This window comes from Panthera tigris, chromosome B2 (genome assembly GCF_018350195.1).
Source record: "Panthera tigris isolate Pti1 chromosome B2, P.tigris_Pti1_mat1.1, whole genome shotgun sequence".
Lineage (NCBI taxonomy): Eukaryota > Metazoa > Chordata > Mammalia > Carnivora > Felidae > Panthera > Panthera tigris.
In genome coordinates, this window is record NC_056664.1 from 53,156,471 (window position 1) to 53,183,248 (window position 26,778).

The 26,778-nt window shown below is 35.0% G+C and overlaps 1 protein-coding gene across 7 annotated transcripts in view; it reads right to left on the reverse strand.

The window, feature by feature from the left end:
• Positions 1-26,778, reverse strand: part of COL21A1 (collagen type XXI alpha 1 chain) — a 172,036-nt gene that overhangs the window by 38,898 nt on the left and 106,360 nt on the right. For 6 of the 7 annotated variants that reach the window (XM_015543553.2, XM_042986588.1, XM_042986587.1 and 3 more), the window contains 5 exons: positions 20,397-20,450; positions 19,240-19,293; positions 18,139-18,192; positions 17,968-18,021; positions 1,267-1,320 (listed from right to left, as the gene is read on the reverse strand). In XM_015543553.2, the coding sequence (XP_015399039.1) occupies positions 1,267-1,320; positions 17,968-18,021; positions 18,139-18,192; positions 19,240-19,293; positions 20,397-20,450 (270 nt within the window). The remainder of the gene's footprint in view (positions 1-1,266; positions 1,321-17,967; positions 18,022-18,138; positions 18,193-19,239; positions 19,294-20,396; positions 20,451-26,778) is intronic. The other variant, XM_042986589.1, reaches the window with a different exon arrangement.

Sequence of the window (26,778 nt, forward strand, 5' to 3'; positions counted from 1 at the left end):
TTTACTAATATTCTTTCTCCCTCTTGTCTTCCTTTCTTTCCCAGTCACCCTTTCAAGATAAAATCTAGCCCCAAATCCTTCATAAATATTTCTCATGATACAAGATTCCCTTTCTCTACTGCTTCTGCACTTGAGATAACTCCATGCATTTGTGCAATGTTCTCACATTTTTTTTTCATGTTTCCTATGTAAGCCTCCCAACAACACAGCAAAGTAGGTATGGTTAAGTATGCACACTTCACAGATAAGGAGAAAAGTTTTCAAAGAGGCAAATTGATTTAGCCAAGCTTGCACAGCTGGAGTGTGGCAGAAACTATCTTTAAACCCTGGCCTTCAGATTCCATGTTAAATCCCTACTTGGCATTTACTAAAAATTGCCGCAGGTTGGCAAGGATTTGCATCCTCTTTTTTTTTTTTTTTTTTTTTTTTTTTTTTTACTAGATTATAAGTTCCCTGAAGGCAGTAGCTGTGTAGAGAACTTGCGCTAATGCATTATAATACACAAGATGAGAAGTTAATCAATATCTGATTGCGGCATCCTAAGAGGAGTTCAGTCTGTCCATGTAAGAGGCTTTAATGATTCCTCTCTCCCTCTTCTGTCCAGTATTTAGACTCTGAGGGCTCGTGTGAACATGCTGTGATAAACTGCAATATATCTTGGCGATTTTTAAATTTCTTAATCTAGTTATCCCCAAAACAAACTGCAAATTCCCTAACAATAAGTAACTTTGACGAATAAAATGAGACCTGCTGATCTTTAAATGTTGGCCAATGTCGGCCAGGAGTTGTAGGAATAAAAGGCGGGGGAGACTGTAAGTGAAACTGAGTCCCCTGGCGCACTTGCTAACGACACATATATTGAGGATTCAGAATCGGTACTTTCTCCATCATATGTTTCTTACCCCAATTCTTATTGAACGCATGATCCCAGAAAGCAGACTACAAAACAGCGAACCAGTGACAAGGTGACACTGACTAAAGGGTCAGCAACAGACCCTGTTGTTCGTATTAGCCATTTGTCTGCACAGGCGCGAGTACTCATGATCATAATTCATACTGCACGGGAACTGTCTGCTGGCAACATTCTTCTTGTTTTGCAAAAAGGACTAAATAGTTCACTATTTTACAGTGTTCCATAAAGAGACGTTACGACATCTCAGACTGAAAGTTACTGAACAAGAACAGGGCATCTGACAGGAGCACTTAGAGGATTTCACGACAGGAAACGAACCTCATCTTTTGGAACACAATTAAGAAGATACTCACAGGCTCTCCCCGTAATCCATCCTGACCTGGAGCACCTGGAGGTCCCACTTCTCCCTTTTAAAGATAAAAAAAGAAAATAGAGAATTCTATTTTCAGGCATGCTTAGAAAACAAATATATATAAGTGAGTATTAAAGCACATTAGATACAAACATAAACATTACTTCCAGATTATTAATAACGCTGTATGGTGACAGACAGCAACTGTACTTACAGTGAGTACAGCATAATATACAGAATTGTTGAATCATTATGTTGTATACCTGAAACTGTCTATAACACTGTGTGTCAGCTGTACTTCAATTAAAAAATAAGTTAAATAAATAATAAAATCGCAAACAAAACTTTGACTAAGAAAAATTCTAACAAGAATACAAGATTTTTTATGTATAATTATAGATCTCTATTAACGAATTAGGTAAAAAGCCTAAATAAAAGGAGATACATATCCTCCTTATGGATAGAAAATCTTTTTCATAGTTTTGAAGCTATAAAGTCTTCATAGCATAAGGATGTCAGATGTCTCCAAATTAATCAAAATTTAGTACAATTTCAATAGAAATTTCAAGGAGATTTTTGTTGTAATTTGGCGAAACAATGATAGGATTTCAATAGAAGAACAAATTACCAAAATATAGACAATCTAGAAAAAGACCAAGAGGGTGAAATGAATCCTTTCATATTTTTATCTTCCTTTTTACTTTAAAAATGATCATTCTGTTGTACTGGACCCAATGAATTGGAACATTCTTTTGGATCTATAAGAATTGATCATTCTAATTTGACCTTGCAAGCAACAGTTGCATTTTAAAAACAAATAAAACTTTCATTAAATGGATTTATAGGCTATTACTTGAAATTATTTGGCACTTTCATTTAGTATCTACCTATTTAAAAAAAAAAAACTTGTTTAATGTTTATTTATCTTTGAGAGACACAGAGCATGAGTGGCAGAGGGGCAGAGACAGAGGGAGACACAGAATCTGAAGCAGGCTCCAGGCTCTGAGCTGTCAGCACAGAGCCAGACGCGGGGCTCAAACTCACAAACTATGAGATCATGACCTGGGCTGAAGTCAGACACTTAACCAACTGAGCCACCCAGGCGCCCCATAGTATCTACCTATTTAAAATAAACATTTTATATGTTTAAAATGCTTATTTTTAGGTAGCTATAAAAACTATCCTAGTTTTCAGTTTTATGCCTTTAAATTACTATGTTCAAATTATTTAAGCATCTTATTTTACATCCACCTTTTAGCATTCTCAAACTTTTTCCCAAAATGCCAGTGTATACAAAAGTATCTGACACTCTGCTTATAAATATTAGCTGAATTTATTCATAAAATATGTAACATTTACAGATGAATACAGCTATTAAACTGCCGAGACACAAATAAGGGGTAGTGGGGGAGAAGCCTCCTAAAATACACACACAGACACAGACAGACACACCCTCAAACATTTAGGCTTTCTAACCTAACAGTCATTAGGAGCCATATTTTGTTTTCTGTTCAGCCAAATGTTGCATCATAACAAGCAAAGTTCTCTGCAATTATGCCACACTTTCCTTCATACCAGAAAAAACATTTCATTCTACATGAGAGCAAGAAAGCAAAACAAAAGCATTTTTCTTGTAAATGCTTCAAATGCCTGAGTGGAAACAGATCTAAGGGTAAAGAGTCTCAGAATACACGTACCGATGCATATGCCAACATTGTTTTCCAGAGTTTCAGATTCTAATGAATTTCCCAAAACTGTAAAAAACGAACCACAAAACGAAGAACATGGCTAACATAATCAGCACTTAGAAAAAAAACTCAACCGTCTCACTTTATGGAACCAGTGTTCTCCCACTTTTATGAATTCTTGCATTTCATAGGCACAGTGAAATACCAGCAAAAGCCAAATATTTCATCTGTTCCAATTTTATTTACAAACACCAGCTGACAAGTGATGACAGAGGGAGCAAAGAATGATGTTTCCTGTAAATTAACCACATTGGGAGGGGGAGTGCTGCTGGCCTGATGGTTCTACAGAAAAGCTAATGAAAATCTCAGAGAAACAAGGATATATGTAGGATCCACTAAGTTTAAAAGCTATAGGTTACCAAGTCTGAAAAATTAAAGAAAAGGGATTTGTCAGGACTTAATAAAACAGAGAAATCCTACAACGACTACATCTAAACTTGACATTAAGATTAACAGGACCATTCATTCCCCCACATCAGCCAGCTCAGCCTCACTTCATGTGGGAACTTAAAAACACAACATTTCAGACCTAACAAATCAGCAGCTCTGGATGGTGGAGCCCAACAGTCGGTTTTAACACACCCAGCTGACTCTGATGATGTGAGGGACATGGTGTATCTTTAAATCATTAGGCCACTTACCTTCCCATACCTCCAGGTACTGTCATATGTGACTTGCTAAGCAAATCTGTAGTTTAGATCTTCTGTATATAAAGGGAGGAGGGCAGTTGTCAAATAGGAGAAACAAGTAATCTGGAATTACAGGACTACTTTAGCTGACAAAAAAACTGTCTCCTTCTACTACTCTGAAGACTTCATCTTATTTTTTTATTCTAATTAGCAGAGGGTTTTTTAAAAGCTTACTAATCATCATCAAGGATTATCAATAATTAAGTCCCCAAATTATTTGAGGATTTATTTTCTTTCTATTCCTACTTCTTAAACATAATGATACATCATCATATGAACAAAATATCACTATTTTATTATCTATCACTAGATAATAAATAGTAATAAAATATCACTATTTTATTATCTACAGCGGTGATTTTCATACTAGCTGCAACAGAATCTCCTGGAGAATTTGTTAGACTGAAAATTGTGGACTTCACCCCAGAGTTTCTGATTCAATAGGTGTGGGGTAGATGTCAGGAATTGGCATTTCCAACAAGTTCCCAGAAAGTGCTGGACGGTGGCCACTGGGACTAATGCTCTAGCCCATATCTCAAGAGACTTATACATCCTTGGTTTCGCTTACCAACACCTCTCTGTGTGAACTATAATGACACTGTACAGTTTTACACTTGGCACTGAGTTTTATGATGGCTATGCTGTTCAACAGATATCTTGTTTATGGAAGTGTTGTTTTCCTGAGTTGTACATTCTTTGAAGGCAAGGAACATATCTACATGAGTGTTTTATCACCTACAATATTTAGAATTGTGCCAAATGAAACGCATGACTACATGTAAAGCTTTATGTCCCCTTCTTTACAAACAACTAAAGAGCATATGAAGGAAGGAGGACCTGGCTATTTATTCTTAAATACTTGATTCCAAGAGGATAAAGGAAATGGGGAGAAACATTTATGCACAGCACTATAGCACTCGCTGTTGTGAAATTACGGAGTTTGGTTATCATAAGACAATGACAAATAATCTTTACCTAGAAGTATGCTCTTGATTCTCTGAATAATGTTTCATTGGGAGATGAAGGATGATTTCTTTGGAGCCATTCTCCATAAAATAATTAAATGCAGTACACAACTAACCTGTGAAGTGCAGTGTTGCGACGTAACCTGATCATCTGATTGCTTTCATGACCTGGAGAACCTGACACATGCTAATTTGTTTGGCTGGTGGAAAACAAATGCCCCTAGCTCTAATCTATCATTTTGCATTCTATTATTAACTTCTTATTTGATATAAAATAACTGAAAAGATGCTATGCTAAACATTATCCCTAAATCCAATTTCTACAGCTAATGTCAACGACGATTTATTCCACAAAAAGCAGCTATTTTTAAGAAGGAAATTTAACCAAAAACAGATACGTAAAACTCGCATTGTATGTGTATTTCCTTTCATGTTGTGGTCACTGGTACTTACCCACAAAAAAAATTAAAAGAATGGAGAATAATTTAGTTTGTGGTCATAGCAACCCTCAAAATCAGGTGTGTGACCACTAAAATATAATTTAATTTTGAGGAAGTTCCTTACTTTGTTATTAAATACTTTGACTTTGATCTTAATTCATGGTTTATTCTTAGTTTGTAAACAAATCTCTACCATACCAAAGGATATACTGAAGATATAAGACTAGGGAAGCTTCTCCCGGGTTACCAAATAAATAGACAAGAAGTTTGGGACCCATCATGCATAGAGGGGAATCACACAAACTAGGCTTAGAATTCTAGCCCTGCCATGTAAATGACCGCACTTCTGGATAAATTAATTAATCTGTATTAATCTGACCATAATGTCTAAGTGGCATTAATACTCCCAACTCCCAAGATTCTTTTATTAAGAAAACAAATTAAGAGGCTTTGTGAAAGTACCTTGCACATCTCAAGACACAGAAGGGAAGATTCATGAAAGTTTGCTATTTCATTGTCATCAAAAAGTTGGGGTTTCAACAATCCTTTACCTTATGATTTGTTTTAGGCTTCACTTTTTTCAAATAATATGGTATTTTCATATTTGTACTGCTATGGCTTAGCATTATCATTTAGAAAACATGAGTATTTTTAAAAAGATGGTCAATATTTTAATCTAGCTAAAATACCACAAAAATAGTAGAGGCCATAGTTCCATCATCATTTCCTATATTGAAGAAAGATTATTTGGCTATAACATGATTTTTCAACAATTTGGTGAAAGACACTTTCAGTGGTTATTAAATTATGGCTACATGATCTAGGACACATTATTAATCTCCTCATTCTTTAGTTGCCTCATCTCTAAGAGGATAATTTCTTTTTTCCACTTGTAGTTCAATGACTTTTGAGTTTAATGGGAGAATGCATATACAATGCTGGGAAAAGAGCCAGGCATGTAGGAAGTATCCATAAATTGTGTCTGTTATCATGTGTCCTGTCCTGTGTTCACTTCTCTCCAGATCCAGTTTCGACACCATTTTTCAGTATTTCAATTGCTAACTGAGATTCTTATCCCTTTGCCTCACTGTTCAAGCACAGCACTTGCTTATGCAAACCTCAATATTGAGTTAATCAAACGGAAAGCCTCCTCAGACCCACTCTTGGGTTTCTAAGTATAGCAGTGGGAGGGGAAATATACTACCACTGTTGACCAGATGATAACTTCCAGCTTCAAATACACTTCAAAGCAGCTTCTATATTTTCTTAATCTCTTCTGTACCACATTCTCCACAGAGCTAAAAGTTCTTTAATCAACAGAAATTCCCTTTTCCCTGCCTCTCAACAGGTGATAATTTATACTTCCTTAGAGGAAAGAGAAGTTAGACATCTTGCCACCAAACCAACAAACTGTCCTGAATTTACATCCACCCATTCTTTTTTTCTTCTTCTTTTCTTCCTCCCCCTCCTTCTTACATCCTTCATTTCTTCCTTCTTTCCTTCCTTCCTTTTTTTTTTTTTTTTTTTTTTTTTTTTTACAGTGAAAGGGTCTCTTTCCCACAACCTAAGATAGTCCCTTCCAATTCCGTTCACTCTCCCATTCCTTCCCCTCTGCAAATGAGACAGTTATCAGTATTTAACTACTTGCTGGACATTTACTCTTAAATGTGCCACATTATAATCAAATGCACACATTATACTTTTCATTTCTCCACCTCCCCAACCGAAGGCATACTTAACCTATCCCAATAATTGATTCCATTGATTAAATAAACATTGAGGGGCACCTAGGTGGCTCAGTCTCTTGAGCATCCAACTTCGGCTCAGGTCATGATGTCATGGTTTATGAGTTCGAGCCCCACATCAGGCTTGCTGCTAACAGTACAAAGCCTGCTTCAGATCCTCTGTTCCCCTCTCTTTCTGCCCCTCACTCATGCTCTCTCTCAAAATAAACAACCATTAAAAAAGATTCTCTCTCTCCCTCTGCCCCTGTCCCCCACTCTGATAAATAATTAAGAATAATTAAATAAAAAGCTAACTTCACTATACATAAAAAGGAGATGCTCTAGAATTAAGAAGCCTAGTAAGCTGCTCAAACTTTTACACCCCTATTACTGTAGGTCCAAATACACATAAAACATTTCAAATTGAGAAAAATCTGCAGACAATATTCAAACAAAACTACTAAATGAAAAACATAAAATAAGAACCCAAACATTTCAATTTCTCTCATACAAAAATAAACATGAAGCAGAAAAAAAAAACTGCAACAAATGCTATAACCTGTAGAAAACATGTTAAGACATAAGAAATCAGAGAACACTGTATTCACAAGCATTTCCTAAGAAATACACTATAGAAGCAGCTTCTATAAACCACAATGATGACTATAACTGATAAATATACCTGGGGATGAACCCTGAATATATTTAATTGCAGATTTGAAACAAAGGTGGGCAAAGAGTGGAAAATAGCTTATAAATATTAGAGCAGGGGAGGGGCAGAGAGAGAGGAAGAGAATCTCAAGGAGGCTCCATGCTCAGCACAGAGCCTGACACGGGGTTTGATCTGATGACACTGAGATTATAACCTGAGTTGAAATCAAGACCTAAGTGACCGACCCACCCAGGTGCCCCTCTAAAAGTAGCATTAATGAGAAAACACTGCACATTAATATCAAGGGAATACAATTGAAGCAATAATCAAAAAGAATACATATAATTTAAATACTGGAAGCAAAAAATAGGAAAAGAATGAAAATAAATGAATTCAATTCCCAATTGTAAAACCTAGAAAAATATAAGAAAAAAGAAAGAAGTTAGGAAGTAGTATAAATGTAATAACAAAACAAAAAACGAAACAAAAAAACAAAAACAAAAAACACACCAAAAACCAGAAATGGAAAAATCAGTGAAGTTAATAATTAAATTACAATGTTGGTTCTGTGAAAAAAAAAACACAAATAGAAAAACCACAATCTCATATAATCAAGCAAAAACAAAAAAACAACAAAACAAAAAAAAACAGTAGAAAATGAAAGCACAAATATTCAAACAAGTAACAAAGAGAGACAAATTACTGAAACCAAGAACTTTTTAAAAACTATAGAGGAATCTGCACAATTTTATACAAGTCCTTTGAAAAATCTAGATGGAATGGCTCATTTCCTACAAGAATGAAGTTTACTATTATTGACCCTATGAGAGATATAGTGCTCAACTTAACCAGTTTCCATGTAAGAAATAAGAGAAAGTTATCACGAAACGATTCAACACAAAAAGCATCAGGCCAAGATGACAAAGGAGAAAATGAGGAAAAACCCTGTGGTGCATGAATTCAACTGTAACTGTGTTAAGTTATTACAAAATATCAGGAATGAGAGCACATTAAAAAATCCTACATTAAAAGGACAAGAATATGACACCAAAATAGGCACATAGATCAAGGGAACAGAAAACCCAAAAAGAAGCCCACATTTACACGGTCAATTGATTTTTGACAAAACAGCAAAGAATACACAATGGGAAAAAGTCTCTTCAGCAACTGATGTTGAGAGAATTGGACAGCAACATGTAAAAGAATGGAACTGGACTGCTGGCTTACACCAAAAACAAAGATGACATCAAAATGGTGAAGTGCCTGGATGACTCAGTTGGTTAAGGGTCTGACTTTGGCTCTGGTCATGATCTCACAGTTCATGGGTTCAAGCCCCACATATTGCTCTAAACTGATTGTGTGAAGACTGCTTCAGATTCTCTCTCTCTCCCTCTACCTCACTTCCCCTCCCTCACTTTCTCCCATACACATGCAGGCGCACTCACTCTCTCTCTCTCTCTCAAAAAAATAAACTTTAAAAAAATTCAAAATGGATTTAGTACTTAAAGTTAGATCTGAAATTATAAATATCCTTAAAGAGAACAGAGGCAGTAATTTCTCTGACATCAACCATAGCTACTTTTTTTCTAGATACGTCCTCTGAGGCAAGGGAAACAAAAGCAAAAATAAACTACTGGGAGTACATCAAAATAAAAAGCTTCTCAGGGCGCCTGGGTGGCTCAGTTGTTTAAGCATCCGACTTCAGCTCAGGCCATGATCTCACAGTTCACAGGTTCGATACCCACGTCAGACTGTGTGCTAACAGCTCGAAGCCTGTAGCCTGCTTCAGAATCTGTGACTCCCTCTCTCTCTGCCCCTCCCTCTCGAAAAATAAGTAAATGTTAAAAATAATTTAAAAAAAAAGGTTCTGTGCTGACCATCAACAAAACTAAAAGACAACCTACTGAATGGGAGAAGATATTTGCAAATGACAACTCTACAGAGATTTAGAATACAGAATATATAAAGAATTTATACAACTCAACAACCAAATAACAAATCATCTAATTTAAAAATAGACAGAAAACATGAATAGACATTTTCCCAAAGAAGACATACAGATACCAACAAACACATGAAAAGATGCTTAATATCACTTATCACCAGAGAATGCAAATCAAAACTACAATAAAATATTACCTCACACCTATCAGAAAGGCTAAAATAGAAAATAAAAGAAACGAGTGTTGGAGAGGATGTAGAGAAAAAGAAACGCTTGGGGTGCCAGGGTGGCTCAGTAGGTTGGGCATCTGACTTTGGATCAGGTCATGATCTCATGTATCGTGAGTTCAAGCCCCACACCAGGCTCTGTGCTGACAGCTCAGAGCCTGGAGCTTGCTTCAGATTTCTATGTCTCCCCTCTTTCTGCCCCTCCCCGACTCATGCTCTTTCTTTCTCTAAAAAATAAACAAACATTAAAAAAAATTTTTTTAAAGAAAAAGGAACCCTCGTGCAATTTTGGTAGGAGTGTCAACTGATACCACCACTATGGAAAACAGTGAGGAGGTTCCTCAAAAAGTTAAAAATGGAACTACCCTATGATACATAATTGCAATATGCAGGATATTTACCTAAAAAGTACAAAAACACTAATTCAAAGGTATACATGCACCCCTAGGTTTACTGCAGCATTATTTACAATAGCCAAATTATGAACATACCAAGTGTCCATCTATAGATGAATGGATAAAGAAGAGATGGCATATACATAAAACAGACTATTATTCAGCCACAAAAAAGAATGAAATCTGCCATTTGCAACAACACGGGTGAAGCCAGAGAGTATAACGCTAAACAAAATGTCAGAGAAAAACAAATACCATATCATTTCACTCATATGTGGAATTTAAGAAACAAATGAGCAAAGGAAAAAAAGAGAGAAACAAACCGAGAAACATCTTTTATTTTAAAGATTTGTGGGGTGCCTGGGGAGCATCCAACTCCTGATTTTGGCTCAGGTCATGATCCCACGGTTCCAGGGTTGTGGGATCAACCCCTCTGTTGGGCTCTGAGTTGAGCATGGAGCTTGGTTAAGATTCTCCCTACCAGCCCGCCCTGCCCCTCTCCCATTCTCTCTCTAAAAATAAAGTATTTATTTATTAAAAATTGCTTGCTTGTTTTTTATTTACTTATTTATTTATTTATTTATTTACTTATTTATTTATTTATTTATTTATTTATTTATTTATTTAGGAGGGGGAGAGAGAAAGAAAGAGAGAGAGAGAGAGAGGAGAGCGAATCTTAAGCAAGCTCCATGCTCAGCACGGAGCCTGATAGAGGGGTTGATCCCACAACCCTGGGATCATGACCCAAGCCAAAATTAAGAGTCGGACATTCAAATGACATAGCCACTCAGGCACCCCAAGACTTGTAACTTTTGAGAACTGATGTATTACCCTAGGGGAGGTAGGTGTGGGACTGGGTGAAACAGGTAATGGGGATTAAAGAGTATACTTTTCATGATGAGCACTGAGTAATGCATAGATGTGTTGAATCACTATCTTGTATACCTGAAACTAATGTAACACTGTATGTTAACTATACTGGAATTAAAATTTCAAACTTCATAAAATTAGTTAATTAAACAGACAAGAATAATGCAATATTATAAATAAAATATGCCAACAAATTGAAAATGAAATGAACAAATTCCTTCAAAGACACAAATTAGCAAAACTTACCCAAGAAGGAAGAAAAACACTAAGTATCCCAATATTTAGTAAAAGAATTTAATTAGTAATTAAAATCTTCCTCAAACTTAAAAAGCTCAAGTCCAGATCATTTCACTGGTAAATTCTACCAAATAAGGAAGAAATCATACCAATTCTACATAATCTCTTTTAGAAAAGAAAACCTAGTATTTATCTTGATACCAAAGCCATACAAAAAAAATCACAAGAAAACTACTGACCACTATCTTTCATGAGCATAAACACAGAAGTCCTTAATAAAACATTTCCAAAATGAATCCAGCAATATATAAAAGGAATATAATATCACCACCAATATAATTATCCCAATAATGCAAGGTTAGTGTAACATACAAAAATCAATACCATACATCGTATTAAAGAAATAAGAGAGGAAAACAATATAAATCAACTCAATAAATGCAGAAAGTTTCTCACAAAATACCTAATCATAATTAAAGAGAAAAACTCTAAAGAGATTACAAATAAAAAGGAATTTCTTCAACCTGATGAAGGGTTTCTATATAAAACAACTAACATTTACTGGTGAAAGACTGCAGGCTTTCTAACTACGACCAGAAACAAGGCAAGAAATATACACTCTCACTACTTCTATTCACTGTTGCACCAGAGGGCCTGTATAATGCAATACTATTATTAAAATAAATTTAAGTCATATGAATTAGTATAGAAGAAAATTGTCTTTATTTCTAAACAATATGCTTATCTATGCAGAAAAAATCTAAGGAATTTACAAAGCAAGTTGCAGGAATCAATAAGTGAGTTTGGCAATACTGCAGGGTATATAATCAACATACCAACCATTGTATTTTTATATGTTAGCAAGAGAAAATAAATTTTTAAAAATCTATTCACAAGAGCATTTAACAAAATAAAATTTTTGCATATGAATTTAACAAAATCACATACAAGATCTGCATGCTGAAAACTACAAAACATTTCTGAGATATATTAAAGAAAGACCATCTAGGTGGAATGATATACCATGTTCATGGACTGGAAGAACTCAATATTGTTACAACCAGAACTCTCCTCTAATAAATGTAAAGATATGTACATACTCTCCGCTCTGTGAGTTGAAATTTTAATCTCAGCCCCTCTGTCCTATCATGAGTAGGAACTGGAAAAAAGCAGTAAAAGGAAAAAAGCAGTAACTTCACAGTGAAGAAACCTGACAAACACTACCATAACCAAATGATCAAAGTTAATATAATCAATGATTAGTCAAGTGGATAGCATATATACTCTCTGATGAGTAGGTCACTTCACCTTTGTGTTATTCTTCCCTTCCCACCAAAACCATAAATAAAAAATAAAAAATACAGTTACAGCCTAATCATGAAGAAACTATCAGAAAAACCCACATTGAGTGATATTCTACAAAATACGTAATCAAAGCTCTTCAAAATTGTCCAAGTCATGAAAAACGAGAAAAGGCTGATAAATTATCATTGATTAGAAGAGACTAAGGAGACATAACAAAACAATGCAATGTGGAATATCCTCAATTAGATCATGGAATAGAAAAAAGACATATGAATAAAATCCAAATAAAGTATGGAGTTTAACTTATAGCAATGTGTCAATATTGATGTCTTACTTTTGACAAATGTACCATAGCAATATGTTAACATCAGGACAAAATGGACAGAGTGTGTAAGGGAACTCTGTATACTGTTACTTGCAACTTTTGTATAAATCTAGAATTATTCCAAACTAAAAAGTATACTGAAGCTTAGTAGTTTGGTAGTTTCTTAATAAGTTAAACCCAAATATTCATCAACCAATGAGTGAATAAATAGGAAATATCATCAATAAAAATGAATAAAGTACTGTATAGGCCAAAACACAGAAAGAACTTGAAAATGTTCTGTTAAGTGTAAGAAGTTAGCCACAAAAGGCCACATACTGCCAAATTCCCTATCAAATATTCATAACAGGAAAATCCATAGAGACAGAAAGTACATTAGAGGTTGCATAGGGCTGAAAGTAGAGGGGTAGTGGCTGGGAGGAAATTGAAAGAGACCACTAATGAGTATAGGGTTTCTTTTTGAGGTGATTAAAATGTTCTAAAATTAGGTTGAAGTGACAATTTAATAACTCTAAGTATACTGAAAACCATTGAATTGTGTGTACAATAAGTTAAATAGGTAAACTATATAATGTGTGGTTTATTTATAAATAAAGCTGTTAAAAACTGAACTATAGTTTACACTTGTGGGTATACGCATGCAATCATGCTACCCAGATTAATATCAAAAAGGGCAATAAACTCAAAAAAAAAAAAAGAAGCTCAAAGTTAGCTGGAGGAAGGAAATGATTAACATTTGAACAAAAATAAATAAAATATAGAATACAAAAAATAGAAAAAATAGACAAAGCCAGAGTTGATTTTTTAAAAAGATATAAAATATGGACAAATCCTTAGTTATCTAGACAAAGAAAAAAGAGAGAAGACTCAAATAAAGTCAGAAACAAAAGAGGAGACATTACAATTGATGCCACAGAAATGAAAAAGATCATGAGGGACTATTATGAATAATTGTATGCAAAAAAAAAATTGGACATACTAAAAGAAATGGATAAATTCCTAGAAACACAAAACCTGCCAAAAGTGATAGAAGAAGAAAGAGAAAGACTGAAAAGACCAAAAACAAATGAGGAGACTGAATGGGTAATCAAAAATCTTGCAATAAATAAAGTCCCAGGACCATAGACTTCACAGGTAAATTCTACTAAACATTTAAATATGAACCCTTCTTAAAATGTTCCAAGAAATAGAAGAGAGAACACTTCCAAATCATTTTATGAGGCCCGTATTAGCCTGCTACTAAAGCCAGACAAAACACCACAAGAAAGAAAACCACAATGTCCTTGATGAAGGTGCATGCAAAAGTCCCCAACAAATAGTGGCAAACTGAATTCAACAGCACATTGAAAGGATCATACATCATCACTAAGTGAGATTTATCCCTGGGATATAAAGATGGCAGTATATGCAAATCAGTGTGATACACCACATTACCAGAATAAAGATAAAAATCACATGATCAAGAAATGCAGAAAAAACATTTGACAAAATTCAACATCATTTTATCATCAAAACTCTCAACAAACTAGGTACAGAAGGAACTTAAAAAAGATCGCATATATGAAAAACCCACAGTGAACATCGTATTTAATGATGAAAAACTGAAAGCTTCTCCTTTATGATGAGGAACAAGACAAAGATGTACACTCTTACCACTTCTTTTCAACATAGTACTAGAAGTACTAGTTAGGGAAATTAGGCAAGAAAAAGAAAGAAAAAACATCAAAATTGGAAAAAGAAGTAAAACTGTCTCTGTTTATAGATGACATAATCTCATATATAGGAAATCCTAAAGACTCCACAAAAAAACTGTTCAAACTAATAAATTCAATAAGGTTGCAGGATACAAAATCAACATATAAAACTCAATTGCATTTTTATATGCTAATAGCAAACTATACAAAAAGAAAATTAAGAAAACATCATATTTATAACAGCATAAAAATAATAAAATACTTTGATATAAACTAAACCAAAAAGGAGAAAGACTTATACACTAAAAACTATAAAACATTAATGAAAGAAATTAAGGAATAAACAAATAAATGAAAGTCATCTCTAGTTCATGGACTATATTTTTTATTGTTATTTTTTGTTAATTTTTTATTTTTTTTTTTTGTTTTTTGTTTTTTTTGTTTATTTTTTATTGTTAAAACATCCATTACCACAAATGGCCTACAGATTCAGTTCAATCCCTATCAAAATCCCAATGGAAATTTTTATATAAATAGAAAAAAGAATCCTAAAATGTGTATGTTCGATCCAGGAACCAAAAGCATAGGCAACAAAAGCAAAATTAGTCAAGTGGGATTACATCAAACCAAAAAGCTTCTGCACAAACAAGAAAATCATCAACAAAATGAAAAGGCAACCCAAAGAATGGGAGTAAACATTTGCAAACCCTATATCTGATAAAGGATTAATGTCCAAAATACAGAAGGAACTCCTACAACTCAACAGCGGTAATAACACCCCTATTTAAACATGGGCAAAGGAACTGAAAGGTCATTTCTGTAAAACAACATACAAATGACCAAGTATATGTAAAAGTGCTCAACATCACTAATCAACAGGGAAATGCAAATCAAAACCACAATGAAATATCACTTCAAATCCGTTAGGGGCTATTACTAAAAACAACAACAAAAAATTAAAGTAACAAGTCTTAGGAAGGATGTGGAGAAACTGGAAGCCTTGTATACTGTTGGTGGAAATGTAAATTGATGCAGCCACTATGTAAAAAAAAGTATAGAAGTTCCTCAAAAAAATAAAACGATAACTATCATGTAATATGACAAGCTCCCTTCTGGGTATATATCCAAAGGAATGGAAATAAGGGTATCGAAGACATATCTGTAATGCCATGTCCATTGCAGCATTATTCACAATAATCAAGACATTAAGTAACTTAAATGTGCACTAGTTGAATGAATAAACTGTGATATCTAGATAGATACAGATAAGATATACAGACACAGACATAGAAATATGGTTCATCCTCAAAAAAAGAAGGAAATCTTGTCATTTGTTACAACATGGATGAACCCAGAAGACAATGCTAAGCAAAAGCCAGACACATAGTTACAAATACTATATGATCCCACTTATATGGAGAATCCCAAACAAACTCATAGAAGCAGAAAATAGAATGGTGGTTTCCCAGGGATGGAGAGAGGGAGAGAGAGAGAAGACTGGTCAAAGGGTACAAAGTTTCAATTATACAAAATGAGTAAGTCCTAGATATCTACTGTACAGCTTAATGCCCAGAGTTAACAATGCTGTATTGCAAACTTTGAAATTAGCTAACAAGGTAGACCTTATATTAAGTGTTGTCATCACAAAAATAATAATAATAAATAGGGAGGAAATTTTTGGAGGTGATATATGTTTATGGCATTGACTGTGGTGATGGTTTCATGAGTATATACTTATATACAAACTCACCAAGTGGTATATATGAAATATGTACAGTTTTTGCATCTCAATCATACCTCAATAAAGTTTTTTTTTTTTAGGCTCCAAAAGGGATCTTCATGCAAAGCTCCAATCAAAAAATGTACGAAGAAACTAATTCCTTACTGAATACATTCTCTGACAGGTACTATGCTGGGTGCTCTATCTTTCTCAGTCCCTACACCATACCAATCTATGTAAGTAATATTTATCCCGTATTTTAAATGGAGAAAACTGAAGGTCAAAAAATTTGCCAAAAGACAGTTGATTAGAAAACCTCACTGAGGGGTAGAAATCCAATTCAGTTCTATTCTCCAGAACTTAACTACCCCAAAAAACCATAATCTCATTTCTTGTGGCACATGGGCTTTTGATAACAGAAGACAAAGGAAAATTAAATTAGATGAATGCAAAATTTGAAGTTAAAGAGAAGAATCTGTGTTCTTTAATAGAGACTAGATTATACACTCCACAAAAATAAGGGCTAATATAGTTATGTTCCCTTCTGTACATATAGCACCTAATAAACATCAATAAGTATCTGTTGAATTAACAAATGGGAAATAAAATACAGAATCACTGAAATATAATTAACAACACATGACTGAGCTTTTAAAACTAAGCCCCAGGGGCATCTGGGTGGCTCAGATGATTAAGTGTCTGACTTCACCTCAGGTCATGATCTCATTATTTGTGAGTTTGAGACTCCTGTCGGGCTCTGTGCTGACAGTTCAGAGCTTGGAGCTGCTTCAGATTCTGTGTCTCCCTCTCTTTCTGTCCCTCCCATGCTCATGCTCGGTCTCTGTCTTTCAAAAATAAATAAATGTTAAAAAAAAATTAAAAAAATGAGCCCCAATATTTTACATTCAGGAAGCACTATTTATAATCTTTAAGAATCATCGATATTTGGGTAACTCACATAATACTTAGGCAAATAAATGAACAGTTTGTCCAAAGGAAAAGAAAACAATGGTGGACAAAGAAAATATGGACTGGATTTCTGAGCAAGTTTGGCCTCATGATTAGGAAACCTGATGACATCTCTAAATCCAATGCTTGACCAAGCAGCCTCATTGGTTGATGGATTACACAAATCCTCTCCTTAAGTACTCAAGAAACTTATAGCAGAACAATGATGTGGGCTGTTAGCATATTCCAGATACATGGACTTAAATATATACACATGACTGATATCTTTTCATTTAACAATTATAGCACAGAAAGCCCATTCCTATTTGATAATTAACCAATCAACCATTTATGTAACAGTAAGACGGTGCTAACCCACCATCGTGTTTTTCAGAGCCATTGACTTTTTCAGGGTTGGTGAAGGACTGACTTCCCAGTACCTCTTGCTTTATTTCTCCCATACTGACACCATAGAATTGATAAAGAAGTTGTTAAGGTTAAGGATGAAGTCTTCCTACCTCCCACCCAAAACTTCAATCCTTTGGGAGCTAAGAGCTTTGTACCTCTGCCTCTAACCCACCAAACAAATTCAGTTTCAATGGCTTATCAAAGAAGTTCAACTCTCAAATATCCAAGGATTTTATTTCTAAGACATAAGAATTCACAACAGACTCCCAAGAAACTTACTTCATTTTTCAATTACAGTAAAACAACTTTTAGCTCATTACTTTATACCAATGTCATAATGTAAAAAGTTAAATGTCAGTACATTTTTCAAATGTTCACTCACAAGTTACAGAATTTTTTTTTAATGTAAATACCTTGTAACCAGGACTACCCATTAGTCCATCCTTTCCATGTCTTCCTGGTTCTCCCTAAAAAATAAATACATGTATTTTAATATATTTTTGCACTAATTTTTATTTCTAAAGAAAGAGAGTATAAGATAATTTTTAAGTAAAATACTCAAGAACTTTTTCTGTCAAACTCACAGCACGTCCAGGAAGGCCAGGAAAACCAGCATTTCCCTTTTCACCTTTTGCACCCTGTATTAAAAATAAATACTTAAAAAAAAAAAAAACAATCCATGCAAAACTTTTATTTTTATTTTTTTTGTTCTTATTACTCAGAAAAGCTTCATTTTGTTTGTTTGTTTAGCTTTCTGACTCTGTGCTTGTGCCTTCAACACTTCCTCAAAGATATTCTGCTCCTCAATAAAGAAAGCAGGCTTGACTTTGGCATGGGCATATTTAGCACACATGGAACCACCATGGGCCCTTCTAACATGTTTTTTTCATTTGAGGCAAATTCATAAGAACTTTAGGTCTCACAGCACAAACTCTGACGTTTGCCTAGGCACACACATGCAGATGTTGGTGCTTTCCCAACTTTGTTGGTAGTAAGGTAAACAATCCTATTACCAGGCATTCTGCACAGCCTAGTTTTGCTAGAGGCTGTATTGTAGAATAGCCTATGACGGCAGTTGGACCACTGTGAATGTCTCTAGACACCATCCTCAGAGGAGGTACAACAATGATTTTTAAATTGCAACTCAAACTTAAGTTAAAAAGTGAGTAAGTGAAACTCTTTATGTAATGACAGAATTCATGGAACTATAGCTTGTGTTGGCTCTACGACTTTTGGCAAAGCATTATTTTACCAGGCCAATGGACACAACATAAAGACATCAAAATTACTGATGAATGCAGGATTATTATAAGCATCTAAATACAGAAACCACATCTCGCAAAATTAAAAAGCAGTGTATTTTAAACACAATATAAAGAGAATATAATCTTCCTTCAATGTGAAGAAGTCAGAAGGCCCTTAACATTGATTCTCCAGGGACATGCTGTTACTACTTCTCCCAAGGAATCGTTCTCCATAAATACTTTAAAAATTCAGAATAATCAATAACACAGGGTACACCTAAACCAGTTATTTTTAGGGTTTTTCATTATTCTAAATAAATCTCCTGAGAAAGATGAACAAAGCTAATTGCTGAAATGGTGGCTGGGAAAGAAATTCAAGTTTTGCATTTCCATGACATTCAAAGTTCCATATAGATACTTTGTTTTACAATCCATACTTCCCTTTTTGCCATAAAATCCAATTGATCCTTTATCTCCTTTGGGGCCCATTTCACCCTAAAATGCAAAATATAAATATTGGGTTTTGTTTTTTATTAAATTTTTAATTTTAATTCCAGTATTTGTTATGTCCCTTTTTACGTGATTTAACCAAGTGATTCTTCTGTGGGTACTTGAAGAAAATGTATATTCTATTTTTCTTGGATGGAAAGTGGTTTTATATATATCTTTCAAACCATGTAATTTGAAGTATGCTTCTAGTAAAAAATGTTCTTGTTGGAAGAAAAATAACTTTAACTGAGGGTACTCATTTAAAATGAAGCATATCAGAGGGGAAGTTGGCCAGAGGCGGGGGCGGATGAGCAAAACAAGTGAAGGGGATTAAGAGTACACTTATTATGATGAACACTGAGTAGTATATTGCATTGCTGAATCACTATATCATACACCTTAAACTAATATAACACGGTATGAAAACGTCCCTTATGAAAACGTATGAAAAAGTATGAAAACGTCCCTCACAGATTAAAGAAAAAAAAGCAACACCAATTATAAACAAGGTTTATTATGTCAACATAATATAAAATAATGTAAGATTTACAAAAGCCCTATGTTTAAGGCTTTATGAAAAAAAAACAAGGAAAAATAAGGACAGATGGTACCAAAATAGGACCTACAGTTCAGGGCTTATAATTAAAAGAATTTCCATAGAGGGGTGCTGGGGTGGCTCAATCGGTTAAGCTTCCAGCTCTTGGTTTTGGCTCAAGTCATGATCTCACAGTTCGGTTCATGGGTTCAAGCCCCACATCCGACTCTGCACAGACCCTGCTTGGGATTCTCTTGCTCTCTACCCCTCCACCCCTCCACCCGTCTCACACACACGCTCTCTCTCTCTCTCTCTCTCTCAAAAATAAACAAACTTAAAAAAAATTTCCATATGGTAAACTTTACTCATCGATGTTTAAATACCATAAAATTTGTATCTGGAAATTGTAAAGAAAATTTGTAAAAGCTTTCTGTACACTATGATAGTAACCCATTTATTTTAATATACTTTCATTTACACATGAGGATTTATTTATAACACATTTGTAGCATAAGTAACTTTAAATTCAAAATAAAATATGATGTGGTGAATATTAAGACTAGATTTTTTCAACCTTTAATCCTGGCATTCCATGAAGCCCAGGAAAACCAGGAAGTCCACGGTCACCCTGCAAATAAAAGTAAAATTAATGAAAGAAAATACATCAGCCTAAAAAATATCATCATACATTCTTTAACTTCACCCTGGTCAAAGTCTACTGGAAGAAAAATCTTCCACACGCATACATACGTTAAAACCACATGTCTATGAAAGATCAACCCTCATTTATCAAAGTTTCCTTTATGATCAAATAAGGAAAGTATTTTGAGACTAGGTGAACTTTCTCCAGTTCTGTGGAAAATGCTGTTGGTATTTTGATAGGGATTGCACTGAATCTGTTGACTGTTTTGGGTAGTGTGGGAATCTGAACATTAATTCTTCTAATCCTTGAGTATAAAATATCTTTCCATTGGTGTCATTTTCAATTTCTTTCATCAAGTGTTTCACAGTTTTCAGAGTAAAGGTCTTTCACCTCCTTGGTTAAATCAAAAAGCATGGAGACAAAGGAAAATGAAAACATGATGTTCCAAAATTTGGGGGAAACAGCCAAAATCTATCAGAAGTAATACCTGAATTCACTAAAGTTGCAGGATACAAAATTAATACCCAGAAATCGGTAGCATTTCTACACACTAATAATGAAACAGCAGGAAGAGAAATTAAGAATCTCATTCTCAATTGCACCCAAAAAACTGAAATACCTAGGTATAAATGTAACCAAGGAAGTAAAAAACCTATACTCTGAAAACTGTAATTCAATTTAATCCCTATCAAAATACCATCAGAACTTTTTATAGAACTAGAAAAAAATAATGCTAAAATTTTCATGGAACCACAAAAGATCCCAAATAGTCAAAGAAATCTTGACAAAGAACAAAGGTGGAGGTATCATAATTCCAAATTTAAAGATCCCCTGCAAAGCTGCAGTAATCAAAACAGTATGGTACTGGCACAAAAACAAACACATAGATCAATACAACAGAATAGAGAGTCCAGAAATAAACCCACACTTACATGGTCAATTAATCTATAACAAAGGAAGTAAGACTATACAACAGGGAAAAGACAGTTTCTTCAATTGATGGTGAAAACTGGTCAGTTACATGCAAAAGGACGAAAGTGGAACACTTTCTAACACCATACACAAAAATCAACTCAAAGGGACTGAAGACCTAAATGTGAGACCCAAAACCATAAAAATCCTAGAAAACAACAGGGCAGTATTTTCTCTGGTATTGGCCATCACAACATTTTTCTGGATATGTCTGCTAAAGCAAAGGAAATGAAAGCAAAAATTAACTTTTGGGACTACATCAAAATAAAAAGCTTTTGCACAGCAAAGGAGATTATCAGTAGACAACCTACTGAATGGGAGAATACATTTGTAAATGATATATCCAATAAGGGTTTAATATTTTTAAAATATAAAGAATTTGGGGCAGCTGGGTGGCTCAGTCAGTTAAGCATCCGACTTCGGCTCAGGTCATGATCTCACGGGTTCATGAGTTTGAGCCCTGAGTCAGGCTCTGAGCTGTCAGCACAGAGCCTGGAGCCTGTTTCGGATTCTGTGTCTCCCTCTCTCTCTGCTCCTCCCCTGCTTGCACTCTGCTTCTCTCTATCTCTCTCTCAAAAATAAATAAACATTAAAAAAAAAAAGATCACTCCATTGAATACACCCTCGACACGTTGTGTACGGTGTTAGAAAGTGTTCCAGTTTCATCCTTTTGCATGTAACTGACCAGTTTTCACCATCAACTGAACAAACTGTCTTTTCCCTGTTGTAGAGCCTTACTTCCTTTGTTATAGATTAATTGACCATGTAAGTGTGGGTTTATTTCTGGACTATTTTGTTGTATTGATCTATGTGTTTGTTTTTGTGCCAGTACCATACCTTCTTTGGATTCTGTCTCCCTTGCTCTCTGCCCCTCTCCCACTCATGCTTTGTCTGCCTCTCCCAAAAATAAATTAACATTTAAAAATATTTTAAAATAAAATAAAATATAAAGAACTTCTACAACCCAACACCAAAAAAAAAATCTGATTTTAAAATGGGCAGAGGACCTGAACAGACATTTTTCAAAAGAAGACATACAAAGGGCTAACAGACACATAAAAAGACACTCAATGTCAGTCATCATCCAAAAAATGCAAATCAAAACCACAATGAGGTATCCCCTCACACCTGTCAAAATGGCTAAAATCACAAAGAAGTAACAAGTATTGACAAAGATGTAGTGAAAAAGAAAACTGGTGCACCCACTGTGGAAAACGGTATGGAGTTTCCTCAAAAATTAAAAATAGAAATACTATATAATCCAAATGCCACTACTAGGTATTTTCACAAAAAATTCCAAAGCACTAATTCAAAGATATATGGCTTCCTACGTTTACTGCAGCATTATTTACGATAGCTAAGATATGGAAGCAGCCCAAGTGTCCACTGATAAATGAATAAAGAAATGTGATATGTATATATACTTGCATATATAATGGAATATTATGCAGATGTAAGAAAAATGCTATTTGGACCTTTCAATAATATGGATGGACCTAGAGGGTGTTATGCTAAGTGAAATAAGTCAAACTGAGAAAGACAAATACCATATGTGGAATCTAAATCCAAAACAAATGAATAAACAAACAAAAAGCAGAATGAGATCTATAAATACAGAGAACAAACTGATAGTTGCCAGAAGGAACAGCAGTGGAGGGAGGGTCAAAATGGGTGAAGGGGAGTAGGAGATACAGGTTTCCAGTTATATAATGAATAAGTCAAGCAAATAAAAAGCACTGTACGGGGGATAGAGTCGATGAGATTGTAATAACATTGTAGTATGGCAGATGGTAGCCACCTTTGTGGGGAGAGCAATATAACATAAAGAGACACTGAATCACTATACTGTACACCTGAAACTAATGCAATGTTGTGTGTCAGCTGCACTTAAATAAAAAAAAACATTTTTGAAACTTAAATCTTAATTTTTAAGAAAATTATTTATTCACATATTTTAAAGACTAACCTAGTTATTAGAGTGTTTTAAAACCCTCCCAAGGCCGCTCTTTTTTTATTCTAAGCTTCCGTATCTCTATGAGCTCAAATCACGTGGTCACACTGCTACCACAGTTTCAGTTTCCAGGCTTATCTACTGACCTTCCTCTGTGAAAAGAAGAGAATCAACCTCTCATACCATCCAACATCCTCTCCCCATCTCCACTTGTAAGAAGCAGAGATCCCCTTAACTTTCTATTAAAGCTTTAGTTAAATCAATAGTCAGTGTTTCTTATATTAAGATTCACAACTAAGCCATCAATATGTTGATTGCTTGCCTTTTCCTGACCAAATGTTTGTTTTACCTACAGTTAACAATAACCTGTTTTGGTAAGGGGGGAGGGGGTACACTAGTTTCCTATAAACTTTCTGTAATATTGAACTCCAATCTATCTCCAATTGTCAAGATCACTTCAAAACAGAATCACATACATTGCAAATTTGATATTCTTTGTCCTTCCTACAGCCTTCTCACTTATTTCAATATACATTTGCTGTTCTATCTGTATTTATTCCCTTGTTAGGGGAATACATCATCCAATAGCTTCCTCAAAAGGAATTTATGGGAGACAATCTTTTGAAACCTTAAATTTCTGAAAATAACTTTATCATATTCACTTAATTAATTCACATATAAAAGTATGGTTTAGATTTTTCTTTCAGACATCTGTAGGCCCTGCTCCATTCTCTTTTTGACATCAGTGTCACCAGTGAGATGTTTGAAGCCTTTCTGATTCTGATCATTTGTATATGGCATATTTTTGGGGGGTGGTTGTAGTGTTTTCCCTCTTGGAATGTTTGTAGGATCTTCCTTTTGGTTAGGGTGTGTTACAGTGTAAAACTGTATAATATTAAGCATGGATGTGGTCTATAATCATCCATTATGCTAAGCACTATGGAAGACTTTTCATCCATAATGACCCCATGCTTACACATGTGGACTCAGACCACACACCCAACTCCATCCACATTTCACATAAACAACCTTCCCTTGGCTACCTCTAAGCATACTGTGTTAAAAGGCCCTCAGCAAGACAGAGACAAGAAAGAGGCCTGCAGACCGTGGGAATGGGCCTGGGGTGGTCTGTACAAGGAGTGCCAGGACCAATGATCTGGAATGTGGTGTACAAGTGGATCACGTGCTACAGGACTGTCTCTGTGTTGGCCCTGAAGACGCAGTGTGTCCTATCAAGGAGCTCGGCTGAAGCAGGATCTATCAGGAGTTCTGCATCTCTGAGGGCATTAATGACCATTTTTCCAAGTCTTCTTCACACATCTTTTGTCAGTTTCTTTAGACTTTTTGGTATCTTTAATTTTCCTAAGATATTTTCTGGTTCCTGGTGGTCAGTTCACCTGGAAGCTGATGATAAGCTCTCACTGAGTACTATTCATTGAGATTCTCTATACATGGTGTGGTTGGGTCATTTCACTAAACAGCTCTGGATATCAGCGGATTCCCCATAGAAAGATCTTCTTTGCCTATAGTTTTGTACATCTCCACCTTTTCTTTCCAGTCTAGAAACCCTCAGTCTTATCCTCCCCAGATAATCAACTTTCAAGTCCTACCACGGTAGAAGGGAAATTCACTTAACTACACAGAGGTGAGGAAGGGATAGCAGGATCTCACTGTTCTTAAAGGAATATTCAACCATGTTTTCATTTTTAGCTCTACCTCCAATCCACCTCTATTTTCAAGAATACTTTGTATTACCATTTCCTAAGCTTTTGGGGTACCTGCGTGCATGTGTGCACATGTATGTGTGTGCACACACACAAACAGGATTCTCTCTTAAATGAATCGTATCTCTTTCTATTTTAAGATTGAGCTTCCTTGGGTCTTCGTGGGAGTTTAAGAAATAGAGAAAATGTGTATGTTTTACCCTTCATCTTCATCAAGAAGCCCTAGTGACTTATTGATACTTCAATAGTAATATCCAGAGCACCTTGCCCTGTAGGAGATAGGTTCGCAACAGTCCACTGTTACAGGAGACAGCAGGACAGACACAAAAGAAGGAAGATACAAGTTGAAAAAGTACGTACATGGTATCATTTCCAATTATTCCCATGGACACTTTCCACCAGGAGGCTTTAAACCTCCTGGACAGGGTTGCTATGACCTCTTGTGTAGGGCCCCAATATTCATTCAGACTTATCCTGTTTTATTCTGAACCAATTTCATCCCTTATCCACTCTGGTTAATTGCAGGAAAATCTGGGAATGTACTTATCTGTCTAGACTAATACAATATTGGCCTTAATTAAAAAAAAAAGCAGCCTTAATTTTAACAACAGATCTATTTCCACAGAAATATTCCTTGATTTTCCATTAGTGAAAGAATGGGAGCCATTATAAAATAAATTTTTACAGACAAGGAGCCAGGGCTGAAAGTCCAGGAATTCCCTTATCGTCTCCCATAATAATTGATGGAAAATAAAAAACAAAAGTTACATTATATTTCAGATCCATCTGTATTACATTTGGATCCTTTACTTTATAAGTGTATCTGATACAAAAAGTATACTAACTAATGGTTATATCCAAAAATCTATTCGCCTTATACTACCAAGAGAAGATTTTTATCTGGGCACATAGCTTCCTAACTAGTGACTATACTTCCCAGTCTTCTTTGCAGTTAGGAATGGCCACACAACTAAGTTCTTGCTAGCAGAATGTGTGGGGGACTATGACATGCAACTTCACATAACTGATTAAAAATAAAGTTATTGTTATGACTTCTCTTTCTCCCTTCCCATCAGATTACAATGCAGGTAAGACAGTGACCAGTGATATAGCCTTGACTGTGTAGAAGAGAACGACATTCTCAAGGAGACTAGACCAATAAGAAGGAAAAACCTGAGTCCTTGAATAAGTACATAAACTGACTACATGAGAAAAATAAACTTCTTTCTCATTTACATCACTGCATTTCAGGGTCTGTTTCTGGTCTAAACAGGAATTTTTTTTTTTTTGGCTTGTAAAGAATGTTTTCTCATGGGTAATAGCTTTCCCTTGACTACTTAAATTTTCCAGTAAAGATTAAAAACGATCTGTGTGTGTGAGAGAGAGAGAGAGAGACAGAGTGAGAGAGAGAGAGAGACAGAGTGAGAGAGAGAGAGAGAGAGAGAGAGAGAGAGAGAGAGAAGATCCACTAAAAGTCCACACATTCCAGAGCTTATTAGTCCTAAAATCCAACAATTTAACCAAGGAATAAAAGAAAAAAATAAATTTAGGGGGAAAACAAGAGAAACAACAAGAAAACTGGGTATTTGGGTATTTCTTTCCCCTACCATGTATATGTAGACTCCTAATTCAAGAACCAAAACTAACTTTTGGAAAAAAATTTTTT